Below are 26,970 nucleotides of genomic sequence, written 5' to 3'. Positions count from 1 at the left end.
TGATTTTCGGCTCTAGCCCAGCCGAAGCTTCAACGTCGAATTCAGTTAACGCGAAGCAATTCCAGGTTGAAGTCATAGTCAGTGGAAAAATCTAAAATACATTACTTACGGCGGCGAATCGCCAATTTGCCTCTGCTTCGATAGTGAAGTGAAATTAAAGAAGCATAAATATGGAATATTGCCAATCGTGAAAGAAAAAAGGAAAAAATATTCCATTTAATAACTTTGCCGTGAAATTTCAAGCAACGTAAATAACAACGCCCCAATCTGCAGTGTTGTTTAATAGGTGGGTGATAGCAAGAGCTAGATTTTAATATATGTACATATATGATACATACACAAGTGCGCAAACATATTAGTCTTCATGAGTTTGAATGAGTGCTTTTATCTATATATACGAGTACATATACGTATGTATGTGTGTTCAAGCTAAGCTTAAATATGTGAGTATGCAAGCATGCCAACGAAAACGCGAAACAAAACGAAACATAGATATAAAGTCGTGAAATAAAGCAAGAGTTGAAATAGCGAGTGAGAAAATAAACAATTTCCAAGTGTCGGTTGGATATAAATACATATATAATAATATGTATGTACATACATATGTGCATAGTTTATGTGCGTGTTAGTGAATTTTTCTGTAAAAAGTCATAATGTAATACTAACGAAGATGAATGTAAGGTAGGGAACTAAACAACCGTCTATTTAAACAAGTATGTGAAAATCAACATTACAAAGAGTGCAGAAAAATATTAGTACAAAGCCTGCAGTAAAGATACATATGTACATATATACATTTGTAAATCTATACGAAGATTTTTGCAACTGCAAATGTGCAAAAATGCGAAAATGGTACTTTAAATAAGCTGCCACTAACAACACTAACACTTTTTACTCTGCTGTTTGTATGCAACATTAAAGTGCTAAGTGCGCGAAAGTTTTGGTTTCAGAAAAAAATTTCTGTTGTTCCGGCAGCTTTTTAAATTTAAACAGGCACATACTTTTTAAATGTTTTCGAACGTAAGTAACTTTGCAATATGTATTTGTTATTAGCTTTTGTTTTGCTTTTTAATGAATGTTAACAAGAAGCCTTTTCTTTATATAACCAGTTGTCTTCATATAACATATGCATATTAAGATTACTGTTACTATTATTATCATTAGGCTACTGCGCACTGCGACCGAAAGGGATCCATTATGCAAAACCTGTTGAAGTACCCTATATTTTAAGGCTTATTAAGATTAATTTCAGCTATCGATAAACATTCGTGAATGATTGGACATAAATACATACGTACTTACCAAGGTGTAATGGTTAGCCTCTAAGGAAAATGTTGTGGTAGGGAGGAATATTTTTGTATAACTGTTGCAGTTTCTTTAATTAATTTGTTGTTAGATTCAAACTTGCAGACTCCAATTTTTAATAGACTTTATTAAAAAGCCATACTTCGCTTGAATGTATACTAGTTTTCACTGGGCGTTCGAGAAAAATGTGAATAAAAATAAAAAAAATAAATAATTGGCGCGTAAACTTCTGTTAGGTGTTTGGCCGAGCTCCTCCTCCGATTTGTGGTGTGCGTTTTGATGTTGTTCCACAAATGGAGGGACCTACAGTTTCAAGCCGACTCCGAACGGCAGATATATATTTTTATGAGGAGCTTTTTCATGGCAGAATTACACTCGGAGGTTTGCCATTGCCTGCCGAGGGGCGACCGCTATTAGAAAAATGTTTTTTTTACTTTTGCTTTCACCGAGATTCGAACCAACGACCTCTCTGTGAATTCCGAATGGTAATCACGCACCAACCCATTCGGCTACGGCGGCCGCCAAAAATATGAATCGCTCGCTTTTAATAAATTGATGTTTAATCGAATATTATCTAAATATTATATTTGGGATAATAACCACCACCCTGCTACTATTGTCCCTGCGGGAAACGGTATATTAGATTTACACTCTTTGAAAATAGCAACACGTTCTGGAGTCTTAAGAAACACTTTCATGACATCGTCTTTTTTAAAGCTTGTAGGAAGTTTATTAGTTGTGTCGCGGAAAAGACGAACAATGTTATCCTCCTTTTTTTGCAAGGTAGTGTTTAACAAAAAAACCCTGTTTTGAAACCTTTGTATTACTGTTAAGTACGCCTGAAACAATATTTACAGCGTAGCGTCCAGAAGCACTATTTGTCATTTTTGTATTCATAAAATATTTTCCTTAAGAGTACTGCCATTTTTATTGATATTTGGAAGAATTTGTATTTTTGAGGAATATTGGCAAATTTGGTGCTGAAAAATTAAGATTGCTCATACACAACAATGGGAACAATCGCCTAAGACTTTTTCTGACGAACAATACATTAGTATGTATTTAGGTATTTCAAACGTTTAACGCCTTCCTGAACATGCCTAAGTATTTACATAAATATTATACGATATTGTATACGATATTGTATAATATTTATGCAAATTATTAGAAGTTCACTGTAAATTATTAAGAGTAGTAATTCAATTTTCATTATTGAAACCATGCAGAGTTGCAAATGTGGGTGTGTAAACTAAGTTGTTCTAAACGTTCATACTTTTTATTCGAAGAAATTCCATAGTCATATATTATATGTATATGCATTTAATAATTATACATATGTATATGTCTTAGTCCGTAAATTATTTATGTACATACATACATATATATATGTACATGTAATATATTCGTATAATTTTTAACAAATTGAAGAGAAACTGAAAGCTAATTCGTGTGAGCTATAACTTTTTCACTGCAGTGGTGCATGCCAAAGCAATTCGTGCAAATTACATGTGTGGCTACGTGTACATCTCACCGTTCGAATATTAAAAGCTTTCAACTAGTATTTCTGCCTTACTTCAGACAGACATGTCTACCTTAATCCACAAGACATCTGTGTGATCAATGCACATATGGAAGTGTGCGCAGTCGAATTTTTGTTTTAGGTATTTTACACACCATGCAGGAAATCGCAAGGCTCAAATATGCTTTCTATTTTCCACTTTCACGGATAAGCGTTTTAATAAGGTGCACGTAAGCCAATCACAATCACTTTATCTTAAAAGTTAAACATTAAAGTCTGGTCTCGATTGTTCCATTTTTTAGAAGGATACCAATTCAATTACTTGGTTCAGGGTTATTTTTAATTAGAGTATATAAAATTAATGAGAACCTAATTTTGGCGGCCACATAGTTTATATAAAAAATTTGGCGAGGTACATTTTTTATTAGGTGTTTAACCGAGCATCTTTATCCAATTTATAGTGTGTGTCTTCATGATGTCTTACAAGTGGAGGAACTCGCAATTTTATGCCGATTCCAAACAGAAAATGGTTTTTATGAGAAATAGTTTGTTGGAAAAACTACACCCGGAGGCTTGCCATTGTCTGTAATCTACAGATCTGTTAAAAATTCTCGATTGAACAAATCAGCATTTATGCATGGGTATGAGGTGCTAACGGAGATGGCTCTAGTGTTACAAGGTCGAAGACACTAAATCAGATTCGGAACTAAGATTTTTTGCAATCATATACACGCGAATTTGTTAAAAAACATGTTTATTAAATTTAATACAGACCGTTTACCAATTTACGGTATTTTTATAACTTGGTAAAATAAAAGTGGTTATTCTTTATACATTTAATTTGGACATTTTTATCCGACAGCCAAAACTAGTTGTAACAACGGGTTACGAATTTATGACATAGCCATTCGAGCTCAGCCTTTTGCCTATGAAAATCGTACTAGTCAGCTTAGTCCCAATTGATGTATGTCGCACCGTTTTGTGCTTCTTTGAAGCCAGTCATTAAGTGGGTTGCCTTACATTTTCCATTTGCCAGACTGTTCCATTGTTCACTATAGGGTATATACATATGTATATGCAAACAAACATTAATTTATATATGTTGGAGACACATACATACATATATAAGCGCATTTTATTCTTTTTTATATCTCCGTGTTCGAAGTAATAATGTGGTTTGTTTTTACGATACGTCTAATTATCATTTTGTAACTGAAAATATTTTCTCATATGTATTTTATTTCTCTTTTGAAAACGTGCAAAATAATGCAGTAACACTCACACTTGAAACCAATGGCTTTATATTATATATACTACGTATGTACTCGTATGTGGCACAAAAATAGACATATATATGTATATATGTGCGTGTGTATGTGTATGAGCAAAACTCCTGAATGTTGGAGATTTTTTCGAATCTGATACAAGTGCAAGTAGAAATAAAGTAGAAGTCGAATAAAAAATAATTTTTAATATATCCCGTTTCCATAAATGGACTAAAAAGTAGAAAATACTTTTTCCTGTACTCATAGAATAATAGAGGACTATTAAGATCTGATTTTATTGGGTATGGGAATAAGCTTCCGTCCTTTCTTAGCCAAAGTTACGAATTATTTCAACAATTAAATAATACATGATATTGTGTGAAATATGTGCGACAGGAAGCTACAACTTGACTTCATTTTCAGACAGCATACGGATTTCTCTGACAAAAAATTCGAGTTCTTTTGCATTGATCGAAACGGATGGTAATCCGAATGTGCAATATTTGCAGAATACTGTAGGTGGGGAAAGATTTCCCAATTCAGTTCCTCTGCCTGCAGCAAAATCAGTTTGTCATGTCTACCGCCCCATTCCGGCCGTTTTTCTTTGAGAGCTCGATTCAAACGCATGAGCGGCAGTCGGTAACGATCGAACCAGATGCACAATATTTTTTTCGCTGTCGAGTGACCTGGTTTTCCTTTATCACTCACGCCGAAATTGCCACTTTGGAAGCATCGAAACCACTACCGTAAATATTAATCAATATACGACACGTTTCAGCTGCACTTTTCTTTAAAAGGTAATCATTAAGCATGACTTCCTGCAAGTTCTGTTTTTTCGGGACGAACGTCGACATTTTTGACATCAGATAAAAAAGGATCTTTACGAACGAATGTCAACTACTGTGATCGAGACCTCACATATACACCTTCCAATAACCAGTATATTACTAGAGCGAACACAAATATAGTATCAGCAGGACACCTTTTACGAGGGCGGAAACTTACTCCCATACCCAATAGAATTTCAACAATAGTAATTTCAAACAATATTCCTACAATGGTATGCATTTACAATTTCTACAGTTAATAAATTTAGTATTTTTAATGTTTTTAACCGTTTTGATTGTATGAGAGAACAGAAAATAGTGATGCAGAATAAAAAAAAGTTTAAAAAATGGTACGTGTAAATTACGTTTTTTACTTTTTAACTTATATCAATTTTTGTTTTCTTGATAATAATAAACTAATACAATTTTCATAAAATTATAGATAAAACATAAAATGCTTTGAAATGTTAGCTTGGGACAATCGGGAATCAGATCAAGAACGCACTTGATTTTTTACGGTTGCACCTTTCGTCAAATAACTTATATTTTTATTGGCCCTGCCGGTACACATTCATAAACAAGTCAAGCCTTTAGCTATTGCCGATTTTGTTATTGTTTTTGATATGTACACAGCATTTTCAATACAGGTTGCATATTTTCAATGTGTTCTGCAATCAAACGCGAACGAACGAACCGACAAGTCGCGAGGGGCAAATTACATCAGACAAACAAACCAGTTTTCGTCACCGTCTAATATAAGTAGACAGTATGAGTAAAGCTCTGCTGGGCTAAGTTCATAGCAGGAACGAGCCAACAAGTTTCCAATTACGCGTTGTCTGGGTTGCATGCAGCTGCAATGCAATTCAAAATGTAGTAACCTGTAGTGCAAAATAAAAAAAAAAAACAGAAAATAAACACTTGGGCTTTTTTGCAAATTCAAGGAGGTCAACTTTTTCCGTAGTATGCGCTGGCGCGACACAATAAGCGACTTTGAGGTGAAATCATACGTGTTTTACTGACCACTGTGGGAAAGTGTGCAGAGTAAACAATCGGCCCACAGCCCGTTTCAATATACAGTGAAACAGTTAAGTCTACATACAGCAGCATATTTTCTTATTTCCCAGAAGGTACACAATAATTGAAAAAACTGTTGATGTAGGTTTTTTCAGAACTCATATTTATTCATAAATTTACAAAAACTAAATTCTTTCACTTGCTTTATAACAAGCAAATTAACAATAAAGCAGTATGACAAGACTCTACATTCAGTTCAATTAGCTTAAAAAAATTATCCACTTTAAAACTAGCTTTTTTGGATACTTCTAGTATTTAGTAGCTCCACCACCGTTGTCAATCACTGCTTGAAGGCGTTGTGGTAATGATCCAACTAGTTGGGTAAGCGCTTCCTGCGTTATTTGGTTCCATGCCTCCATCAACTATTTTATCGACTTTGCGTCAGTTTCTATTCTTCGTCGAATTTTTCTCTCTAAAAGCTCCCAAACATGTTCTATCGCATTTAAATTCAGACTCTGCGGCGGTGTATTAAGTTGTTTGGGCGCGTACTATAAGAGCCAATTTTTGACAATCTACCTTGGACAATCTTGCCAAAGACCTAAGCATTCTACTAATGGCTTCAAAAGTTGTTCCAACATGTTTTTATATTTATATCGCTCCATATTACCTTCAATAAAGGCATCGTTCAAACGCCAGATGAAGCTTTGCTCTCCAAACCGACAGTTGGTATCAAATTTTTCATTTCCATATTATTAAGATATCTCTTAATAGCACTTGGATGAACACTTTCTCCGGATGTCTCGACGATATGTTGGACCGATTTCTGAGCACTAATTCTCGGATTTAGGTCGATTTCCCTTAAAATGGAGCTTAAATCTCTCCTGGATAGTTTCTTTGGGCGACCGGTTTGCTTTTTCTTTACATCCTAATTCATACCAATTATAACGTGTATGTGTGTATATTAGGGTGTCCCAGGCTACAAGGGGGAATTTTTTTTTTCAGAATTTCAATACGCATACCCTTTATTTTTTTCCATTTGACTCTAAAAACTTAAATATAAAATATTATTGAGATCGGATGTCATTAACCCGTGCCGACTTGATGTCAAACTTTAAGTTTAAAAGTTAGTATGAAAGCTAAAGGCTCACAATAGAGAAAAGTTTAATTGAATTTTTAGATTAATTAAATAAATAAAAATAAAACACATATTTCGTATTTATTTTCTTTTTATTATAAAAGGGACATCAATCATCGAATTTTCTTTTCAAAGTTTGCTTTTTACAGTCGGGATATACCTGTCTGTGTTCTTGTACGCAAAGTAATAAAAATTGTTTTTGCTCCTCTTGAACAGTGATCAAACCATGGAAGTCTTGCATTAACTTAACCGCTCTTTCTGCCGTATCATTAACTGCTTTCAGTCCTAGCAGCTTCTTTTCAGCCTGTAGAAACGAATCATCATTTGACCACGAAGAGGGGCACTTGTTCAGAAAACTGTCGTCAATCTGGAGTCGATTAAACAGGAACTTGCTTTTGACAGCAATGTTTTTCTCTGAAATGAAAACAGATATATCAGTTATAATTATACCTATTAGCAAACTTAGTAAAAGAGCAAAATCAAAGCATAATTAACGTACCAAAAAGTGGGCCACAGAGTTCTTCTTTGGATGCAATGTAACGTTTATTGTGGGCTGTTGGGTGTTCTCTAGTTAAGTTAGCAATCATTTTTACATTAGTTTCTAGAACGACATTATCATCAAATAAAGCCAGAATAGATACTTCATCTGTCAAATACCACAAATGCTGGCAAAACTTCTGCAAAGCTGCTTTTGAAATGCTTTTGTCTATTGTTCCGTAATTTTTCATGGCCTTCAAAAAACACAAATCCTGATACGGCGCCTTTACTGCTAAAATACATTGGAGCCAGGGTTTTACGTAGGATGTCACGATGAACAGACATACGTCCAACAGAGCTGCCTTATCCTTGTTTGAAATTCTGAATTGAGAGCAAAGTAACGATATTTTTAATGAATAAATGGTTCTCGCCATCCATCGAGCCTGGTGCATAGCACCTGGAGGCCGAATCTTATATTTCTTCTCTGAATCTCCGCCAAGAAATATAATTGAAAGCTCAATTAATTCGCGATAGTCATCTCTAACGATTTCTTTGGTTAATTCAGTTTTGTAGAATTCTAGCAGCTTGTCAATTTCCGAAACATTGAAACAAGATAGCTTTTCTGTACAGCTTTGTTTTTTCTCGGGATCGATATTTTTCCAGTTTTCTCGGAATTTCTTGAATAATGGGATGTCTGGGCTTGTAGTTACTTGACTGATTTTCGCTTCAAACACGTCCTTAAGTACTAATTCGTAAACGTGATGACGGCAAGCAAAAATAAGCACTTCTCTACCCAGTTTTTGTTCGAGAAGTATACATGCTCCATTTATGCGGCCTGTGTTAGAAGCAGTAATATCACAACAGAGAATCTGCGCTTTGTCTTCAAGGTTCCAGTTCGCAATAGCATCCCAAACTGCCTCTGCCTGTTCCCTTCCTGTCGAGCTATCCAATTTAGGAACAGCAATAATTTGTTCTTTATTATCGTACGTAATAACTACCGGTAGGCGTTCTTCTTTACTTTTACGTGAATCTAGAGCTGGCAACAGTTTTCCGTCCCAGTGGGCAGTTACCGTGCCCGGGACCTTGTTTTGAAAATCAATTTTTATAGCTTCAGCCCGTTCTTTTCGCATTTCCGTACGAATTCTATGGATGGACGAACTCTATGGATGGAGGACTTGCTTATAGGGAATTCATCCGTATTGTGCCCCAGAGCCTCAATAGTAGCTTCAATTATAAAGATAGAATCCCTCACACTTAACTGACTCCTGTCTAATGCGGCAACTAACTTGGGAGTTATGATTTTTTTATCGGGCTGAGAGGGGGCTTCTCTTGCGCTGGGCCTATTTTCTTCTAATTCAATTATTTCAGAATCAGAAGATGATTTTTCTAGTGGTGGTTCGCAAGATGATGTTGATGGTGCTAAGGATGCAAAATTTTTAGCACGTCACTTTTTCTCCTCGATGACTCTAAGGCGCGTCCTTTCCTCTTTTTTTGTTAGTTTTTTGTCCACTCCGGCTAAGTAACCGGCGCTGCAAGAAGATCTTATCTTCATTTATTTTAATCGATTGAAGAGCATTGGCATGTGCGATGTCAAACAAATTGTTTAAGTTTGAAACAAACTCCTGTCGACGCTGTTTAAACACTTCTTGAGTTTTTTTCGCATTTTTTTGCAATTCTCTCCGAACTTGGTATAAGATAACTAGTTTCTTAACACAGTTAGATATTGATCTGGTCGGTATACGTGCCTTTTCCCAATAAATAATACACTCACGAATGGTGAGATTTGCACTTTCATTGACACTTAAGTTCACTTCACGAATATTATAGAACAAAACTGCCAGTACTTGCCCGTTAGAGGGAAGTTTAGAACCGGTAATTTGATGTTTTACGTCCCCTATTAAAAATATCTCCTTTTTGGAACTTCGTAACTCCACTGACATGTTAACTACACGAAAAAAACGCGATTACTAATAAAACAAACAAGTAATTACACGCAATCAATCCGACACTTGGCGCGCGCCGTACTATACAAGTACCGTTAGGTTTCCGCGCAACTCGGCACGGGTTGCCGTGATTCTAAATAGACGAAACTTTATTTTTAGATGTTTTGAGACCATTCAAACAAAATAAGAGGGTATGCGTTAAAAAAAACACTTTAATTTTTTTGGGACACCCTAGTGTATATAATAGTAGTAGTATGTAGGTAATAGCAAAAACGATTTATTAATTGAGATTTTGGAATTACCAATTGAAAGTTTCGAATAACGTACTTTACAGCTACTTTTTTAATGTTTGCTTTGCTTAAGTGAACCAAAGCTGATCGATTTATGTATTCTTTTGCCATTTCGCTTTTTTTATTGTTTTGTTAATTTTTTGTTATAAAGCGAGTGAAAGAATTTAGTTTTGTAAATTTATAAATAAATATGGATTCCAAAAAAAACTACATCCTGGGGGATAAGAAAATATACTGCTCTATGTAGACCGATCTCGGTGAAACACCAAAATTAAGAAACACATTTTTCTAATAGCGGCCGCCCCTCGGCAGGCAATGGTAAACCTCCGAGTGTATTTCTGCCATGAAAAAGCTCCTCATAAAAAGTATCTGCCGTTCGGAATCGGCTTAAAACTGTAGGCCCCTCTATTTTTGTGGAATAACATCAAGACGGAATTTGTCGATTTTGGGGCATTTAAGATATGATTCTGGCTTAAGTTCCACAGGAGATATTTGTCGTTAGTTTTAAATTTATTGGTCTGGATGAAACCAACTTATATGTGCCGGGATTTGTTCTAAATTTTCATATATAACTGCATAAATACTAACCTATGATTCTCTCTAAAAGCTCGCTCTATAGACCTCTATTATTTGAACTAGTTATAATCCGCGGTAATTACTTTTGGTTGCCCGGAAACATGAAAGCTGAAATCAAGAAAGGGTAGACAGTTGATAGCATTACCTCATCGCCCCAACATTCAAATGGCTAGCAGGGTAACATAAGCCGAAAAAGGCCCTTCAAAGCATATTAAAACCTCTGTCTACGTAAAAGTTACGACTGTCGACAGAAATGCCATATCCACATACTCACATTATCCCAAGGAGTGGTGGTGGTGGTGTTCCAGCGGTATTCTGTCTGCTTTTCGAAGCTTTTGGCAATTTATCCTTGCCTTCAATTTGGGGGAAATTAAAAAAAAATTCAGTAGGCACACTAAAATCAATTTGGACGTGTCTGACAAAACAAAAAAAAAAAAAAAACAATTAAGAACCTTCACGGTTGGAAAAGTTCCATTGAAAACAAAGAGTGTGTGCAATATGTGTACATACATACATACATACGAGTTACATACATATATATTTAATGATGTAAAAATTTATTGGCGCTTGTTCAAGTACTATATAACAATAGTAAACATCGCAGAAAACTTGGCTTGTTCCACGTACTGGCCGTCAACAGTTGCCTCTTTCTCAATTCTTGCCCATTGTTGACGTCGCTTGAATGCGTAATAGCGTTTAATTATCTATGCACGCAGGTATGTCTCATACGAGTAATCACAAGTACATATATGTAAGTATGCCTTTCCACATTTGAACATTGTTTGTCGTGGTATGTACCAATATGTCTTAACTATGTGGGCTTTTTTGATTTTCCATGTATGCACCTGGATTGATAAAACTTTCATACACATTTTTTAATTGCACGCTTCATTTTGGTATTTGAACCTTGTGTCATAATTTGTACGAGTTTATAAATGTAAGTATTAACCAGTTGACTACTCAAAGTGAACTTAAGCTGAAAACCCTTATTTCACATTACCTTCAAGCGTGCAAACATATACATTTAACTGTTTAATTAGAAAATAAATCCGCAAATAATTATGCGCATATTTACATACTTCACTCCGATCAAATCGTGGTAACGAACAAATAACTAATTAGTTATGCAGACAAAAATACATACATTTTTGAGGCAACGTTAGTTTGCTGTATCGAAAACGAATTGCAAAATTTTCAAAGCAAAATTTTCAGAAAGAAGTAGAAGAGGAGTTGAATATTTAAGACTACACTCTCGGCTCCTTATTCTTAAATTTTACCTAGATAAATAATTGTTTTATGCGAAAAAAAAAACAAAAATCAAAGTACGGTAGCATCATTTTTTTAGTTAGGGGCACTATTTTATTGTATTTATTTACGTATTAATTAATTGAATTTTGCTAATCTCGAATTCAAGTACACTGATTGTAGTGGTATTGATCATTTTTCTGGGTCAGTTCTGTTTTCCGAGGTATTGGACATTCAAATTAGACCACATTCTTGAACATGATCTATTATGTTTAAAGTTGAAAACATTTTTTAATTTCTCGTCTTCGGCATTAATTAAGTCAAGTCGTATCTTGAGATACTATACTTAATCATTGTTATATTCAAGTCTATACCGATGGCTTTCAATTGAATCTTAACGGTCTGTGAATGAGTGGGCTTATAATATCGGTCTAGTTCTTAACCCGAGCAAATCACAGTGTATTGTCATTTATAATGAGTACTTCAAACTTGACACCTTTGGCAAAGTAACCTTAAATAACTCTGCAATAGGTTGCATTGACTCTGTAAGAAATCTTGGTGCTATATTTAAGGGGGGAAGCTGGTCTAGAATTTTGAAAAAATCGAAAAATTTTTTTTTGTCTTAAAAGGTGCTTTAGGGTCTTAGAAATAATATACCAAATGAGGGATGCCAGCAAAAATGTCTAAATGCCCAAATTTTTCATTCGACGGCAGTGCCTCGCAGGTATGCCCCGAACGCTACTTACAACTTTAAACGCGTTTTTCTCGAAATCACTTTTTTTAAACTGGCCGAAGACATAACTCGAACAAATCTTTACCGATTCTTACGAAATTTTGACAATACATTCGAAATACCTTTCTCCGGAGACGTACGTAGGATTTTTTATTTATATTACATAGTTTTTTTTTTAATCAACAATTTTATGTCGTTCTTTATAGTGAAAATTGTAACTTTTTGTTCAAACGTGCACCATTTCGCGAAAAAACAAAATATCGAAAAAATCCTACCTACGTCTCTTTCTGTTGTTATATAGAAACTAAAAAAATTTTATTTTTTGATCCAGGACAAAAATTAAGGAGTTTACGTCTTCGGCAATGGACCCACTAGAAAAAAAGGCGCCTTAGGAGAACTGCTGGACAGCGGCCATTTTGAAATTAATTCAGACGAAAAATTTTGTATTTGTACCATGAAAGCTATATTATTAAACCTATTTCACAGATTTTCGATTGATTCCTTTGTTGAGTCAAAATAAATTCATAAAATATGCCCATTTTTTGCGCTCTAGACCAGCTTCCCTCCTTAAGCGAACTCTCACTTGCAGCAATCAGATGGTTAATACCGTAGGCAAAGTATATAGAATATTATTTGACTCCGACGCTTTTTCGTTGGTGCCTTTATTCACAACGTAATTTTTTCACTCATATATTTGTTGTAAATTTTAAAAATGTATGTCTATGTAGGAACTGCTCTAAATATGCCAAGCAACCTTGTGTCTTGGAATTATGTGAAAGCAGTCAGCTCAAAAAGTCAGTACAAAGTTGTCTTCTTGGAGACTTGAAGCCTCTAAATGTAATCTAAAATATTTCAAAAATGAGAGCTAATGGTTCTATTCGAGCACAGTGATATTACATATAATATAATAAGATATGTCATATCTACTTTTTTAGTACAACAAAATATATAATTTCGCGATGTAATTATGAAAATAATTCGCACATGTATGAGATATCAATTTTGAAAACTATGTATATGTATTTATAAAAACGAAAAACTACGCATAACTCAATCAAATTTAAATTTAATTGGATTCCGTACATAAACTCTTACTTGTTAAACTAAATACATTAAAAATAGCACTCAAAACATAATTATTAAGTGTTAAAATATTAAGTTCGTAAAAGAAGTAAGTCAGGAAAAATAATCATGACAACTGAATTATGTTTATTGGTTTGCTATTTCAAATTACTTGACTTTCACTCATATAAAAATTTTAATATCTACAGAAACGAGTATACTAAATAACTATACTTTGCAGGTTCCAATGACTCAAAAACGTTCACTGTATTACCATCAATTAGTGAAAGGTCTTTTACGGGACTTAAATTATAACGGTTTTTGCACTTACCCCTGCCTCTCGCTAATAAAGTGTGAAGGAGTTAAAGTCGTATAAGTTTAATCAATCAAACGACATACACAAATCAACCAGAGAGTGCAGAACATATAACGTAAATAAAGCTCATAGCAATATAAGCAGAAGTCCCGAGTAATATTCGCACCACTAATACCTGGTGATGATGAAAAGCCAATGGCGAGGGTACGCAGTTGAGCTGTTAGTGGTGGTGCTTTTATTGATGGTATTCCGCAGTAGCAATGGCAGAAACTTAGCAATTTCACAGCAAGACAACGGTAGCAATAGTAGTGTGGTGGATGCTGAATATGATAGTTCGAAACAAAAACCGCAAGCTGAGAAAGTTGTCGGTGCTACAAATGTTGCAATCGACAGCAGTACGCAACAAGGGCTGAAACAGCGTGATACCAAAGAGAAATCAGCAGTAAATTTAAAGCTCGAAAATGAAGAAAAAGTTGTAGGATCGGGATTTGTATCGACATTGCAAAGGGAAGCTGCGACGTTTCTTTCTTCCACTATTTCTCCGCCAATAACACCAACAACATCTCCTAACTTCTTGTTAATATTAGATCCATTAACTTTAGCAGAGACGACACCATCGCGAATTTCTGTCGACTTAGAAAGTAACGATAACGATAATGTCTCAGAAGGATTTTCGAGCATTGACGTAGGTAAGTACATGCTTATCTATATAAACACATACCTATAATATGATATATAAAATTATTGTGCGCACAAGCGAGTTTTTGTTTACATAATATATAAGAATATATGAATATTTTTATGCGGACTTGGCTTGAGGTGCCCAACTGCCACCGGTTAGCACAAAAATCGGGAAAAGTCGCTTGAACTGTTATCCCTTTTATATTCTTTTGTTCATTATTTTCATTAATTTATCGCAAACAAGTATTTTTGAAATACGACTACATTTTCGAACTTAGAATTTGAAAAATCTCCCCTTGGGATCCTGCATAGCCAATTATGTTTTTTATACGTTTGAGTTAGTAGTCGATATGGCTAACATTGGGTGGGCAGGGTTAAATCACTCAATTTACCGAAAACTCAATTTGTACTTTCACAGGAAAAATAATTCCTTAATTATAATTAAGTACATACATCTGTGCATACATGTATAAGAGCGGATACTTTAACTCCGTCAAAAGCTTAATGAGCTCTCACCAGTTTGACCAGCTTCTCAACAATATAAACAAAACGTAATGAATAAAAAATACTTAAGAAAACAGAAACACGTTTTGCGCAATAAAAATGGTGATGAATAGGAAAGCCTGTAGTCTCGGTCAAAGGAAAGATAAAAGCAAACAGCAAAACAAAGTCAAAGATCATGAGACTCGCAGAGGTTGACAAGTGAAATGCTCTTCACGAAAAGGGGGAAAATATGGACCAAAACAAACACATAGAAAGTTACCAAAGGCATGTACGTGGTAGCGAAAAGAAAGCAGTTTCAAGTATTAAACAAAATGTACACATTGCTTTGGAAAAGTGCCACCCATTGAAAAATAAAGAATAACCGCATTGGTGTGCGGGCCGAATATATGTATATATATATATATAATTGGCGCGTACACCCTTTTTGGGTGTTTGGCCGAGCTCTTCCTCCTATTTGTGATGTGCGTCTTGATGTTGTTCCACAAATGGAGGGACCTACAGTTTCAAGCCGACTCCGAACAGCAAATATTTTTATGAGGAAATTTTTCATGGCAGAAATACACTCGGAGGTTTGCCATTGCCTGCCGAGGGGCGACCGCTATTAGAAAAATGTTTGTCTTAATTTTAGTGTTTCACCGAGATTCGAACCAACGTTCTCTCTGTGAATTCCGAATGGTAATCACGCACCAACCCATTCGGATACGGCGGCCGGGCCGAATATGCAATATTATAAATCAGGTATGCCGAGTCCCCAGCAAAATTTTAGGCATGCGCTGCTCTCATTACCGCTTCTATAACCACTTATCAGGTAATCAAAAAATTATTTTTGATGTTTTTACTTATTACTAGACATCCAATAACTGATATTCAAGGTATTAATGCATAGCTTCACTGAAGTGCTCATGTGTAATTCGCAAAATAATCGAATTATTGGAAATCTTTGAGGACACTAAAGTAGACAATCCTGTTTTGAGTGAATTTAAGGGGATTTAAGATCAAACCATAACTGAACGGTAAATACCATATATAGAAGAAATTAAAATTAAAATTTTCCCAAATTTCGAAACCAGGTGGCGCACTTGCGCTTCAAAATGACATTGATGCCTTGAAACAATTGTGTGTTGGCTCTTGGCTTTCTTTAAACATCAAAAAGTGCTTTAAAGTCACGCATTCGAATACTGACAATATTTTGCCGACGGCTTACAACATATCTCATTCTTTGCTGCAAAGTTTGGATGCAATTAAAGATTTTGGCGTTATTTTTTCGAGTAACTTTTTATTTAATAGTCATTTAAGTCGTATCATTTCAAAAGCTTACTCGGTATTAGGGCCTGTGAGTCAATAGTTCGAGATTCACTGACTCTTATATTCTTACCATAATCTATTACATACGTCTTTCCTTCGTCCCAAATTTGGAAAACGCTTCTTTAATTTGGAAACAAACAGAATTGAACCTATCCAAAAAATATTTCTAAAATACGCTCTACGCTCGTTGAGCTTTGTTGAACCGATTCCTTTATATCACTCTTGCTTGCTATTATTAACCTAATGTCTTTGGAAGTAAGAAGATCACTCCTCTCGCTTTAATTTGTTTATAACATCATCAATGGTTGTATTGACTGCTCTTTTCTTTTGGAAATAATTAATTTCAATATACCCTATATCACTCTGTTTTTCTATAGTGTATTCGGGATACACTACTCGAACCATAAGTGGATTTAGTTAAATCTCGGGTTCCATGCAACTAGATTTTTCATCTTCGAAAAGTATATTTTGAGTTTTTTAGGTATTTAAGTCATGTTCGATAGTTATTCGACTTTCATTGTACTAGTCTGAAAGAAATTTGTGTTCATGGACTAAATAACGATAAATCAATAAATTTGTTTATCGGTGCTTAACACGGTTTTGAGATTTTTGCTGATAGAATGCTTAAGAATACTATTTTTATTTTACACCTGGTACTTATTTTGCGATCGCATATACACCACCATAATATGGTATGTCGAAAGTGTTGCTGAACAACCTTCAACATCGATATTTCGACGTGCTCTTGGTGGACATTTAATTGATGTAATTTTTCACATGTAGTTGTTAAGAACTGTATTTTGAATTAAAATAGTGAAACCTGAAAGAATATAATTACACATAAAAAGAATATACATAAATATAAATGTAAGTATGTAAATGAAAAAAAACCTGCCAATATTTAAGACGAGGCATTCAAGTGTGCGAAAAATTGCCAAGCGCCCAACCCACTTACAGGTTAAACTAACTAAGATATGTACGAGTACTTATGTGTAATTGCATATACACTGATGCACAATTAAATACGTGTGCGGTACTTTTTCCAGTTTCAGCTATTTTCCTTTTGTTTTTTAGTGTATTCTTATAATTTTTGTATAAAAGTATTACTCATTATACAATACAATACAATGAAAACTAATATATATTATATAAATCTTTTTTGCAAAAATTAAAAAGATTCTTCAAATTTTCATCAAAATTTCAACCTTTTTAAGAGAATTTTTGGAATAATTTTTAGAATGCACTTTTATAGCCCATTCAATTTTATATATGTGCTGGCCATTTTCTTCTAAATAAAAATATTACTAAACGTGCTTTGTATGGAAGAAAATGGGTAAAAATTTCACAATTTGCAATTGTTGTCTTTTCGGCATATAATGTTTATTATTCTCAAAATATTCAGTACAATGGATAGTCATCAGCATTGCCTATAATGGCTTCAATGATAACTGTTTGACTGTCCATATTTACTTTCGTTTGAGTTTTTGCTTAGTTATTGTGAATAGGGCTGGCATCAGGCGACTGTGAAGATCTATCGAACATTTCAATCCCATTTTGCTTTTTCCACTTTACACACCTTCGGCTTCGATACTTGGGATATTAGCTTTCTTGTAAAATCTTCCCAGCTGACGGTAATAATGATTTTCGGAGAAGCAAGAAGATTCGTTAACACTGCGAAAAGTTTAAGTTTTTCCATTTTTTCGCCGAAAACCTTTCATTTCACCGTTTTACAGAACGAGAAATTACCATCTGAACTCATATACATATATATTTTAAAGGTAGAACTAATGCGATGAAACGCTTTTCAATTCTTGCTAATAAGTGTTCGGCTGGTAAAAAATTTGCTATGCGGTTCTCAAGTTCCCAAAATTTTCAGTAAGACATTTTTTGTTTTAATAGTCAATTTAGCTGGATATTTTGCAACATAATACAACTTAATTAGGGTTTACTATAGAGTTTTGTTTTATTGTGTGATACATTATGTACAACGTACTGCTGGGACACATGCATCCCAAAACTAATTTTCGCTGAACATTTTTCACAAAACTCTTATTAAAATATATATTTGTACTTACCAGTAAAAGGGCAATATTTTTCTTTAGAAAAATCAACACTTCTTATAAAAATACGTATTATTTCACCAAAATTACGCGTAAATTTGATGCAATATTAGCGACTGCTCACAAACAACTGATCAAAACTAAACACGATTGAAACAGTGTGGAATGCGGATAACGGTAAATTGTAAGTATTGTTCGAAGTTACTGATTGGGACATTTTGGTTGAGTTTCCTATGAAAATTGCAAGTTTCAGGGTGAAGTGAACATGCTGTGGGATATCAGTGTCCCAGCAGTAGCGAAAGGGTTAATCTGATGCAAGACCTACATGCGGTCAGTTCAGCCTGAAAGACATTGCAATGCATGGTAAGGAAGGCAGCTCTTTTCTCTTTGCATTTACAGATATTATACGGCTCTTTCAGTAAATGGCCTTAACCAATTCGCCCGATATTTAATCCAGAGAATGTTAATATATTTCGTAATATATAATATTATAACCTTATAAAGAAGTCTGCACGTCGGCGTGATTACGATAGTGGGACGAATTTCATGATTTGGCTGCAGTCATTGGACGCTTGGGAAAAAACAAAACTCCTACTATTTACTTATATATATATATATATATTATATATACTTATATAAGTATAAAAGTGTAGAGTGAGTGCTACAACTGTCGCCAATGTTAATTTGGATAGTTCGTGCCTATCATTCGGTTGATCCCATGTTCAAAATACACTGTGGACATAACAAAATATCCATATGTGGGACAACACTTCAAATTGGATTGGAAGGGTGAAAAAGTACTTAACAAAGGATACAAGAACTTATACAAACGTCGGACTTTTGAAAGGACTTGGTGTTTATTTTCTGTAACCATCTATGTTTTGAGTTTCAACCATTATAAATTACACAATTATTTCGTGATAATTTTACTTAGATTCCTCAGTTAGGGGTCTCTACAAAATATTTATACTCGTATTTATATTTGGATGTGTTCATTTCAGTTAATTAAGAGTTTGTATTATAGACATATATAATTGGTGCTTACACCATGTGTTGGGGGTTTGGCCAAGCTCCTCTTGCTATTTATGGAGTGCGTCTTGAAGTTGTAAGTTTTTATGCGGACCCCGAACGGTAGATGGTTTTTTCTTAGTGGAAATACACCCGAAGGTTTGCTATTGCCTGTCGAGGAGTGCCCACTATTAGAAACAACTTTGTCTATCATTAGGTGTCCCGTGCACTTCCGTGGTAGCCGTCGGCTGTAGTGTATATGTATGTATATTTTCGTACAACATATTGCATAATAAATTATTTACATCTCTAAAAAGTGTTCATGTTTATGAGTTGATTTGTTATGAAAGTTTACTTAGCATTTTTTTATTATTCTCATTTTGAAAAAACTACTTAATACTAACATTTAATAATTTCTTGTAGATGCGGCAGATCTTCTAAGCATTACTCCAACAACTTACCGGCCTGCTCGACCGTCCGTCACACCAAACAGTTCCGCTAAGGAAAGAGAACGTAAGCTTATGAACGTTTTGGCAGCGCGACGCAATGCATTGCATCGGGGTAGCTTTCGTACCCGTGTAGGAACTACAGGGCGAACTGCTACTGTAGCATCGCTGGAGACTACCTCTAAGACTCCCACAGATCCACGTTCGATTTGTATACGAAATTGCACGAAGAATTTTACGCGCCGTACAACGGCGAGTTGCATGCGACAGTGCTCAAACTTTTCGCGCACTTCCTGGCCAGTTATTAACTCAACTGCTACAGGCAGCATGATAATTGTTCGTTCAGCATCCCGAAACAGCTTGGGCGCACAGGCTTTAGATAGGGATAACAACGAAATTCTTTTCACGGATGAATCGTCGCATGGTTTATTTGTCGTGGCAAAGGATCAAAATGACACCTCAAATCATATATCAGATGCAACAAAAAGAGCGAAGTTTCGTCCTAGGAATAAACTTTTATCGTCGATAACAGTATCTCCCAGCTCCATTGAGGAAGATGATATTCAACCCTATTTATACTTTGGCCAAAAATTACCACCTATTAGGCCAGCTAGTCTAACAATCACTTCAGTTAGCGAAGATCATCCGAAGTTATTGGAAGTGTCTGCCGCACAGTTAGGTTCTACCACACCTGCGTCACTGGTATCCACGCCAACTTTATCAGCAGTAGAACGTAGTCGTTCACGATACAAATATCGAGACCGGGGATACGTCAATACTCGGCGCTTTCCAATTCGTGCAAGCGCATTAGGATCTGTTAATCCCCTCGAAAACAGAAGTGCGATTTTATTAAATACAAAAGATAATACTACTACTATACAAAAGGAAACCTCTGACAGTGGAACTTTAGAACCAGAAGGAGTAAGTGAAAAAAATATGGAGAAAAAAGCTATATCCAAAATAGCTCAAATACAATCTACTACTTCTTCAGATTCCTCTACTCCGTTAATAATAAAAGTGTTCGGTGAAGAAGAGGAAACATCACAAACGGATGATCCTATTAACGAATCAGTGACCAAACTAATTAGTTCAGTTGAATCTACCTCAGTAGATAAAACAGGTTCCATTGGCACTACTCTTAATATTTTGAGCAATAATCAAACTCAAAGTACTACCTCCTCTCCAAGTATGTTGATGAAAACTGTATCAAAGTCAGCGGAAGTAAAAATACCTTTTCATAGAGCCTATCCTACTACGATCCGTACTTCTTCAACCACTTCGACTTCCCCCACGTCTAAGGCAACAGCTATAAAAACCGCGTATTCAGAAACGACTCCAATATATATCAGTACCACACCATTTACATTGATTTCCTCTTCCTCTACTACTGCAAAGACCAAGTCAATCATTAAGGAAGACATTGAAAAGCTTCGCGCTCTTGGACCAAGCCTTACTCAAGTGATAGAAAATGATGAAAATTTTGTTATATTTCTCAATCAGACGGCTTCCCACCCTTATCCATTGTTTGACACCGATACCACCGATACAACAGTCTCAATATTGGGCACCACTGTGTTGACCTCGGTGCGTTCAACTGTGAACCCTCGGGCTGAAAACCCCTCCGGGGCAGTAGAATACACCTCTACTGAAATGAATAAAGTTAGCCGTCCTTCTTTTGTCGGTATTATAGAGGCAGCACCAATAGAAAACCCGACTCGGAATGAACCGCCAAGCGAAAGCGGTGCTGATATTAAGTATACTTATGTCACAGATGAAAGTAAGGTGTCACTAGAGATGCGACGTGTCAATATTGCCACAATGGTGTTGGCGGGTATTGGAATAATACCCCTCTTTGCTCTTATTCTTTACCTTGTGCGTTCATATCTACCCAGGCGTGGTGCCAAAAACGAAGAGGATTTCGATGTATGTATCACCGACCAGCAACCTATAAGTCCAGTAAAGAAGCTTGATTCCAAATACCGCAGCAAAAGCGAGGAAGAGGATTGCGATGCTGATCACCACACTGTTCACACATCCCACCATCATTCGGCACACCATATGCCGATGGTTTCGCATGGAAAGACAACGTCACGAGATTCTAACCACAACAACCGCTATGATGAACAGAGCTCTGTAACCAGCGACCAAGAGTTCGATCGTAACAATATTCGTCTGAAAAGTCTGCTCGGTGAGGGGAATTTCGGTCAGGTGTGGAAAGCTGAGGCTGATGACCTTAGCGGTCACTTTGGCGCCACTCGAATTGTAGCAGTAAAGACAATCCGGAAATGTAGTGCGCAAGTCAGCTTGAAAGAGGAAGCAGACATTATGCGAAAGTTGGGTTCGCATCAGAATGTTGTTACACTGCTTGGCGCCTGTGTAGAGATAGGTATGTGCCTTGTTATATTTACAAACGTATTTGTTGAAGATGAGTATTAGAAAAAAAAATTAAACAAATTTACACCATAGAACCGCACATGTTGATTATGGAGTACGCGATGCGAGGCCGGTTGCTTTCACTGCTGCGTGCTGCTCGCAGTGCTACAAATATTTTACCAGCTTCTGTACCAGGAGGCCGAAGCCTGTCACCTTTGTCACCGCGAACGCTTGGGGGATTTGCATTAGACATTGCTTGTGGAATGGAGTATATTGCCGAAAGGAGGGTAATTGATTTGGACATTTATATACACATGTTTTCAAATATATTTTGTTTTTCCCCAGATCGTGCATCGGGATCTTGCTGCACGCAATGTCTTACTTGATCATAATGGAATTTGTAAAATATGTGATTTCGGTATGTCTTTTGACTTGGATTCTGAGCGCAGAAGGAAAGAGGAAGAGAAAAACTGCGTGAATGAAATTGGGCGTATCAATATGAAAAAAAATAAATTCCATTTCGGCAGCCGGTTTATAATGAACCATTGGAACAACAACTTTAATGGACAGGAGAGCAGCCTAACTTCACCAAAAGATGACAATGAAAAGAAGCCGAATGTTCATGGCCATGGTCATGACACAATTAGCCGTAAGCCAGCGTTACCTATACGGTGGATGGCGCCGGAAGCACTACAGTATCATATTTTTACACGGGAAACTGACGTATGGGCTTTTGGCATTGTCCTCTGGGAAATAGCAACATTGGGTAGATATTAAATAAACTTTGTGATGTGACAGAACTAGAATTTACATAACCTCACGTACACAACTTTTTAGGTTCTACACCGTATGCTCATCTATCAGGGCGAGAAGTTATACGACGAGTTCCTAGTGGTCTGAGACCAGAGCTACCCAAGGAAGGACGACATGAGTTTTATAACTTAATGATTCGCTGTTGGCAAAATGATCCACACCAACGTCCGTCGTTCACATATGCGCGAAAGGAAATATCTTATTATTTACACAAGTGGGTCGATGATGACTCCACCGCCTCTGATTATATGGATGTTAGCGGGTTCAGTGAAGATCTGGAGCACGGCATGGTGTACTTCAATCACCGAATATCCGAATTCGAATGCGAAATATGACGATGACTCAATCCTTCCTTTTTCAATATATTTTCTTTCAATTTGCTATATATTCGAACTTCTTTACTCTTTAGATGATCAAAAGTTTATTCATTTCCAAAATAGTTCGAAATTTAAAACTTCTCTTCTTCTTTAAATGAAGCTTTATTTGAAAGCCTTATCTACACTATGCACTAAGAATTTCAAGTGCTGGGAGCAGTATTATTTAAATATTTCAAATTAAGTAAAGAAAGCGGATAAAGAGAGTTCTTTACACATCTTTGTAGAATGGCATGGTTTCATTTGATTCAATATGTAATAAAATGTAAATATTAAATTTATGTTGCTATAAGCTAGATTAACAGGAACATTTTTAATTTTAGTGCACCATTATTGTATTATTTAATGTATAAAACGAAGACAATTTAAAAAGATTAAGATTCTCTAGTCTGTATTAAAAAATGTATGCCCACATGGATATACATATATAAATATGCATACAGTTATACATATTTTCATATATGCATACGAATATATATTAAGAGTATTATGTTATGTAGTTTCGAAATTGCAATTATATTTTAACGTTTTGTAAAAGTGCTTTGAAGTCGTTTACAATTTTTGACTAAGACTTTGCCATAAACTGTACTATTTTTGAACATTGTTTTCTAAAATTCGCTACAATTATTCCTGCCTATACCAACTTACCAGCATCAGGGACCGGTCACGAATGGACCACTTGGTATATTCCAGTAGTCCGAGCCCACTATATTCGCAACGCTTTCGATATATATATGTATATACACCCTTTTTGGGTGTTTGGCCGAGCTCCTCCTCCTATTTGTGGTGTACGTCTTGATGTTGTTCCACAAATGGAGGGACCTACAGTTTCAAGCCGACTCCGAACGGCATATATTTTTATGAGGAGATTTTTCATGGCAGAAATACACTCGGAGGTTTGCCATTGCCTGCCGAGGGGCGACCGCTTCGGATGTTTGTGTATGAAAAATCTTTTTTTTGTCGGGACAACTAGCAAGTACAGCACTCGGACAACATTAAGTCCATTGAACTGCTCTCGGATTCCCTTTTAGTTTTCTTTAAATCTACCCGACCTCCGAAAAAATTTGAGAAGATCGTGTAGTGCCAAGGAGCCAAGGTGGTCGCTTCTTAACGCATCAGTGCCAAATATCTCAAACCTGATTCCAGCGAAGGCGGGGCAGATGCACAGAAAGTGGTCCGGTGGTCAGCTTAGTCCATCTGCAGCCTTTCTCGGCCTGTGAAGCTCGCTTGTGGGCTGTAGTAACCCATTTGCTAACCGTGGCTTTGATGGCTGCCGAAGGGAGTGGCAGAATGGGCTCCGGGCCAAAGAAATTGATCTCAGAGCCCATCCTAGCTAAGGAGTCTCGTTATACACAATATCCACGGGTCACGTTTTACCATTAGGCTATTATGTCTACCGACAGAGTTCAGCTTGGATTTACAGGACTCGACTACCCCTGAAGTATGAATGCATTCCAAGATCAAAGTGCAGTTTGACCCCAGAGTAGACGCCAGAGCTGGTTCTGGAGCCAACCATGAAAATGCGAAAACGGTGTCTGCCGGACTCATTTTATGAGTTTGACCACAACTGAGCCTTTGGCAACACTATATCGTGCCTGAAGTAGTCGGAAAAGATCCAGTGCCTACTCGCAGAGCTGCAAATACTGTCGAAAGTGGCATTATCAATAGCCCCTTTTATATCCAAAAAGATGCCCATAGCGTAGTCCCTCCTGTCGATGGCCTACTCAACCCTATCAACAAGGTTTTGCAATGCCGACTCCCCTAATTTTCCGCTTTGATAGACATGTTGAAATGGAGAGAGTGGGTGAATCTTCAGCGACTTCTGACGCACATGCAACTCAACTAACCGTTCGAGACTTTTCCGCATGAATGAGGCCATGTTGATGGGTCTACTGCTTTTGGGTCTGGTGTAGTCATCTCTCCCAACCTTAGGGATGAAATCGACTCTCACCATCCTCCAAGAGCGTGGTATATAAGCCAGTGTCCGCAGGCAGTAAAGATTTTCTTCAGGGCTGCAGTCACGGATTCCATGCTTTCCTTCAGCATGGCCATCTGGTTCGGGGGATTTGTAGCCACCAAAATATTAGATGGCAAATCGAATGGCGGCTTCATTCACCACAGATCTGGCAACGTACCAGTCACGCCGAGAAGGTGTAACAGTTTTGACAACGGTCTCTTTCGCTAAGGGCTTTTGTAGGCCAATGCTTATCTGATTACCTGGAAAGTGAGAGTCCATCAGCAAGCTGAATGTTTCGCTTTGCTTCTCCAGGAGCCATCAGATTTCCTAAGTGACCCCAGCCTTGCGGTTGGATCCCTTTTCAGGATTCTAACCAATTTTGCCGTGTCACTTAGAGATTCAATACCGCCGCAGAATTCCCTAAAGTAAGCCCTTTTCGACTACCGAATTAGTTTCTGATAGTTCTTCTGAACATGACGGTAGTGCTCCCAGTCCTCAACAAGATTAATCTTGAGGGTCCGGTTTAGAAGTTTTCTGGACTCACGCATCAATGCTTGGAGCTCTCGATTCCACCACGAAATGGGAGTCCGATCAAGGAGAGGTCGAATTGGTTACGCTGACTCAAAACATTCAACTAAGGCAGCGCTAAGTTTCTCAACAGCCACCTCGACCCCTTGTTCTTTTCGAAGTCTTGGTGGCGTCACGTCAAATCCCCGCAACGTCCCCCTAAACTTCTGCCAGTCTGTTTTTCTGGGGTTTCTAGAGGGCAATGGCATTTGTGCCTCCTCGCCACACAGAAACTTAATATTCGGCAAGGACTCTCCAGTTCTTGATTGAGCACCCAAGTTTTGAATTTGATAAGGTGAGATCAATTACCTCCTGCCTTCTAGCAGTAATAAACGTCGGCTGGTTGCCCTTGTGGTGTATGTTTAGGCAAGAGGAAACGATAGAGTCGAACAGCTGAGAGCCTCGCTCATTGCATTTGCTGCTGCCACAGATTGTATGCTGGGCATTAGCATCGCAGCAGAGAACAAGGCCCAGATTGCGCCGCTCACAGAACCTCACGACACTGGTGCCTTTCCCAGATGGTGGCGCTTCCAGGGCACGTTAGGAAAATAAGCAGATGCAATCACAAACCTCAGCCATTACCTTCTACCCATCATAACACACCTCAGTAGCTAATAGGTCTTGGAAACAGAATTGCTCAAGACCCGTCACAGTGAGATGGGATCATACTATAAGACCAGTCTAGGTCTACTCGAACTCCTGTTATATAATACCGTGGCCCCTTTCAACGCGTTAAGCCCACAGAGGCGGCCCCTAAATGAAAAATCTTTGTGTGTGAAAAATCTTTACCAAAAACCACACTTGAAAAAAAAGCCGCTTAACTTTGAACGACATCACCTTTTACTATAAAAGAAAATGTACAAAAAAGAAGACGCGATAATAAAACAAATGGTATTTTTTGAGTTTTTCAATAGTATAATAAGCACAAATAAAGGAAACATACATTCTAAAATACAACTGGCTCGTACTTTTAATTGTTTGTGCAGTTATTTTTTATTCTTTGCTTTTCATTTATATCCTTTTTGTACCGAAAGAAATAAAATTGGACTGCCTCAGGACAGACCCCTAGGTGGTATTTCGCTATCTACAATTTAATTCTGTCGTGGTGATTGACGCTAAATTCTATTTACGCAAAGACAACCGCTACTACGTCTACTGAAGTCAGCCTGTTAAAG

At 36.7% G+C, this 26,970-nt stretch overlaps 1 protein-coding gene across 2 annotated transcripts; it reads left to right on the top strand.

Annotated features, from left to right (window-relative positions):
- The first annotated feature begins 59 nt into the window (after positions 1-59).
- LOC128862413 (serine-rich adhesin for platelets) lies at positions 60-26,752 on the top strand. 2 transcript variants are annotated; one of them, XM_054101012.1, is made up of 6 exons: positions 60-286; positions 13,633-14,396; positions 19,689-22,097; positions 22,178-22,371; positions 22,430-22,850; positions 22,922-26,752. In XM_054101012.1, exons 2-6 carry the CDS (start codon positions 13,889-13,891, stop codon positions 23,230-23,232), a joined length of 3,843 nt encoding a protein of 1,280 aa, XP_053956987.1. In that variant the 5' UTR covers positions 60-286; positions 13,633-13,888; the 3' UTR covers positions 23,233-26,752. The 2 variants fall into 2 exon arrangements, with proteins under 2 accessions (XP_053956987.1, XP_053956986.1); XM_054101011.1 differs by having other exon boundaries at positions 60-1,020.
- Positions 26,753-26,970: the final 218 nt, after the last annotated feature.

Source organism: Anastrepha ludens, chromosome 4 (genome assembly GCF_028408465.1).
Source record: "Anastrepha ludens isolate Willacy chromosome 4, idAnaLude1.1, whole genome shotgun sequence".
Lineage (NCBI taxonomy): Eukaryota > Metazoa > Arthropoda > Insecta > Diptera > Tephritidae > Anastrepha > Anastrepha ludens.
This window is presented reverse-complemented; position numbering and strand designations above follow the sequence as displayed.

What these genes read in the sequence shown, in the direction of transcription:
- LOC128862413 (XM_054101012.1), top strand. Translation starts at nt 13,889, where the DNA reads ATGATGAAAAGCCAATGGCGAGGGTACGCAGTTGAGCTGTTAGTGGTG. An exon ending in ATTTTCGAGCATTGACGTAG is followed by an intron (nt 14,397 to 19,688) that starts GTAAGTACATGC and finishes AATTTCTTGTAG; the next exon opens with ATGCGGCAGATCTTCTAAGC. An exon ending in AGTATATTGCCGAAAGGAGG is followed by an intron (nt 22,372 to 22,429) that starts GTAATTGATTTG and finishes GTTTTTCCCCAG; the next exon opens with ATCGTGCATCGGGATCTTGC.